This window comes from Dendrobium catenatum, unplaced genomic scaffold (assembly GCF_001605985.2).
Source record: "Dendrobium catenatum unplaced genomic scaffold, ASM160598v2 fragScaff_scaffold_1074, whole genome shotgun sequence".
NCBI classification, from domain to species: Eukaryota; Viridiplantae; Streptophyta; class Magnoliopsida; order Asparagales; family Orchidaceae; genus Dendrobium; species Dendrobium catenatum.
Genome location: NW_021319536.1, coordinates 160,500 through 164,837, shown reverse-complemented (window position 1 = coordinate 164,837; position 4,338 = coordinate 160,500). Strand labels below are relative to the sequence as shown.

Sequence of the window (4,338 nt, the reverse complement as noted above, 5' to 3'; positions counted from 1 at the left end):
TTAATTGGATTTTCCTTTTAAATTTAGTTTTATTATCTCATTACTTAGCTGTATTGAGAGATAACATATGATGAGTAAAATAAAAAATGCGTGCAATAAAATTAGCCTATTGAACTATTAGTGGCATATGAATTAAGTCAATACAAAAATATATGCAAAATAAAATACCCTATATTATTATATAGAAAATCCTACTTAAGAAAATCAAATTATAAATCACCAAAGATTAATTTTATCATCATCACCACCATCATCGCCATTAATTGTATCATCATGTCTACAATTTATGGCCGACCTAATCCTCCTCAATTTCTTCGATGTTAAGGGAAAATAAAGAGTTATTTTTTTAGGAGTATTTTGATTCAACTTCCAAGAAAAAAAAGGTGAATATATTTTAGCATGAATAAATTTTAAAATTCTTTAATTTTTTTTAAGCTGAGTAATATATAAAAATTTATTGATTATTATGCATTATATTTATTTTAAATTAAATTAAAAAAATTATAACTCATCTTCATTAAATATAATCAAAATTTTCTCACTTTTTTTCTCTCAAATTCTAGTTATGCCACTATTGATGAACCATTTTTCTTCTTTTTTATATTAATTTTATTTTTTTATTTCATTGGCTTAATTTTGCCTAATCAATATGCCTAAATTTCAACTAGTTATAATAATGTAATATTCTTACCATAATTATCATAATAAGGTAAAAATATTAAAAAAAACCCATTAGTTTAATTTAATATTCTTACCATAATTATCATAATAAGGCAATAATTTAATATGCTTACCATAATTATTATAATTAATCCAATATGTAAAAGTCATACATATCATTAGTTTTATTATCTTTTAAAATTTATTCTTTCACATTTATAAATAAATTACTGATTCCAACCATTTTCATCTTTTTTCCAAAATTTCCATAAGAACAATTAACGCCGCCATTTCTTTCAGAACGGCATAACGTGTAGCGTCTTGGAATCATATCCTGAGGCTCCCATGGAGCTCCTATCATTTCCCCGGAAAACCCTAAGCAAATCTCCCGCCATCTTTCTTGTCGACGGTGAACAATCGCCCTGCATCACCATCAGTATCTTCGTTAATCCCCCCGTCGTTGCTGCCGCCGCCTCACTAGCCCGACGATCACCGCCGCCGGCGCAGCACACACTCCACAATACCGCCACAGCCGCTTCACTTCCCTCGTTCCCAACCTTCATCATCATCCCCACCACCGCCGCGACGCACCTCTCCGCCTCCGCACAGATCGCCGCCCTCCCCTCGGCGCACCCGGTCGCCAACTCCAAAACCCGCATCGCCCTTGCCACAACCGGCGCCGGGATCCCATCCCCTTCTCTCTCCATCACTTTCGTAATTGCAGGAACTACACCCATTCTCACGATCTCTGTCATCGCTCTCCTCCCCGCCCCATTAATTCCCATCAGGCATCGCAATCCCGCATCCACAGACTCCGGATCACTTTCGCCAATTAGCCTCACCAGCTCCGTCATCAGATCCGGCTTCTCTGCAATCACCATCTTCGTCTCCGCGATCAACATTTCCAAAACTCTAGCGGCGGCAACCCGAGAAGTAGAATGATCCGGGCCCCCCTTGAGAACGGAGACAATGCCGGAGGTGGTAGCGTCGAGATCTGACAACAGAGCGGTGATCAATGCCCGTTTTCTACCCGCGTCAACGAGATCGAGAGAGAGGAGGAGAGAGATGAGGGTGACAGCGAGTTCGAGGGTTTCATGGCTGTCGAAGAGGGATGCAAGGGTGGAGGGGCGGAGAGCATCAGAAGAAAGGAGGCTGAGCTTGTAGGCTTCGTCGACAGCGGGGTCGGAGAGGGCGCGGGCAAGGTCAGAGAGAGGGGGGAGATGTTGGTCAGAATAGAAGGTGGAGGAAGACCAGAGGTGGATGAGGCGGCGGAGGGTGAGGTTGGGGACGAGGTCGGTGGAGTGGAGGGGCTGCATGGTTGCGGGGCAAGTGGTGTTTCCGGAGTCGAGCCAACGCTGGATGGAGGAGCGGTCGTAGGTGACGCCGGTGCAGAGGCTCACCGGCGACCGCATCACTTCTAGGGAGATGGGGCACCGGAAGTAGCTGGGAGGCGGCTCTGTTTTGCTGACGTCGAGGCAGAGAAGAGGAGTTCTTCCTATCTCTTGATCGCTGCTATTGTGCGATCGATTTCGATTCCTCATTGCATATCAGGTAAACTTGAAGCTCCTCCTTCCTATTTCTTTTTCTGATTGCTTCTAGCTGCTATTAAACTATGCGCGCAATGGTGCGGTGGGCGGAAAAAGTGGTGGCGAGGTGGTGGGGAGAGTCAAAAATCAACGGTCAAAGTGCGGGAGGCGTGCTTTTGTGTCGAGGCGTGCGAACCGAGGCCGAGGAGGACTGAATTTGAGTTTGTGTTATGATTCGGTGTGAACTGTGGGACCCAGGCCGCAATATTCTTTTTTTGGGGAACAGAAATTTTCGTCCTAATAAAGATTCCTATTTTAATTTTTTTATGAACTATTTCATTTCAATGAATATGGACATTAAAATCAGGAAAGATAAGGATTGACCGGAGCAGTTTGAGAACGATTAACGTGAATAACTTGGTGTCCAATTTTATAATAATTTTTGCATAAATTAAGGAAGAGCAGTGGATTTAGGGGCTTTGTTTGTTGTGCAACTTCAACTTTTTTTTTTGGGATATATATATAACACTTCAAAATATTATAAATATATACTCAACACCCAAAGTTATGTAATCACTGATATACCGTTTAAAACTTATCTTTTCATCTTTTCCTTTGAATATTCTTTTTCTAGGAATTTTCTTGGCATCTTTTTGGAATATTTTTATTCCAAAAGATGGTGGTGAGACCTGCAATATTTTATGGTGCCGAATGTTGGTAAATGACTAAAACATCTTTGGATTTATCCTATTAACTCGTTTTCTTTTTTCATTTACCTCTCGTTAGTCTGATTGACGTAATAGAGAAAGAGAGAAAGAGAGAACGAGGGAAATGTGGGAACACTTAGATTTAGACGCCTTGGTTTGGAGTGTGATTCACATGCCAGGCCGATGAGAAAATTACTCCACTCGAGGCATGGTGACATTATTTTCCTAAAGTATTCAATGTTTTGGTATCTTGCATGATCTCTCATAGAACACGTGATTTGATTTATGATTTGACATTTTGCTAGAATTTCATCTATTAATATTGATCTCTTTGCTAATATCACAATTGTTGCAGGCTAGAATATATGCGGCGATAGAGTTAAAATTTTTTGTCTTAGCGTTGTACGGATATCCAGCATACAAACTAAAGAGAAATAAAACACAAGGATTTTTATGTGGAAAGCCCTGGAAAGGGAAAAACCATAGGGTCACGCCTAGTTGAAACAATTCCATTAGTGTTTGCTTGAGTTACAAGAGCCTGACTCGTCCTTAAAATTTAGGACGATCATATTGCAATAATCAACTCCCGAGTTGAAATTTAATTGCAAACATATATCAGAATGCTGATGTCAGAAGCTTGGTGTTCGTTGTTTGTCGGACATAGACGTTACTTGGAAGTCAGAAGGAACTCCCGCGTCACTTGGAGGTCGTACGAAACTCTAGCGTCACTTGAAAGTCGGGTGGAACTCTAGCGTCACTTGAAAGTCGGGAGGAACTTTAACGTCCCTTGGTGGTCGAATGGAGAGGAACTCCAACGTCACTTGGAGGTCGAACGAAATTCTGGCGTCACTTGAAAGTCAGTAGAAACTCCGACGGTGGTCGAGGAGGAGCTTCTTCCTTCTCTTCCCTCCTCTTCTTCTCTTCTCTTATTCTCCTCTCTTCTTGCTTGGGTCCCCTCTTGAGAGAAATGAGGGGCTATTTATAGTTTTTTGAGGATGTAGTAAAAAGGAGGAAGATCGGGGATAAATTGAGAGTGATTTGAATGGACGGCCGATGTTGAATCTCTTGATCATGGACCGTTTATCAGGCATTTGAATGCTTAATGATATCAAAATTTGATGATCTTGGGCTCGTTGGATTCATCTCGTCGAGCCGCTCGATTCGACAATAAGCATGCTATACTTGGAAATTGTTTAGTAATCTAAATTATGAATTGAACCTTCCAAATGTGCTTTGGGTCTTTGATTTGAACCATTTTGGGCTCGAATTGAATTGAATTTGGTTTTGTTGGGATCGTATTTCTGAGACGCTCAATTCGACTGTAAGTTCACTGAAATTGGAGCTCAGATGGTCCCATATTTAATCTTTGAAGCTTCAAACTTGATTTTGCCTCGAAATTCATGCTTGATCAAGATATTTTTTTTGTGATATATTAGTTTCCCCTA

The 4,338-nt window shown here is 40.6% G+C and overlaps 1 protein-coding gene across 1 annotated transcript; it reads right to left on the bottom strand.

Moving 5' to 3' along the window:
- Positions 1 to 851: 851 nt before the first annotated feature.
- On the bottom strand, positions 852 to 2,674 carry LOC110106179 (U-box domain-containing protein 27-like). Its single transcript, XM_020835955.2, has one exon. The coding sequence runs from the start codon at positions 2,199 to 2,201 to the stop codon at positions 957 to 959; it is 1,245 nt and encodes a 414-aa protein (XP_020691614.1). The 5' UTR covers positions 2,202 to 2,674; the 3' UTR covers positions 852 to 956.
- Between the last annotated feature and the right edge of the window lie 1,664 nt (positions 2,675 to 4,338).

Bases quoted from the DNA above. Each gene is read 5' to 3' on its own strand.
- LOC110106179 (XM_020835955.2), bottom strand. From the start codon at position 2,201: ATGAGGAATCGAAATCGATCGCACAATAGCAGCGATCAAGAGATAGGA.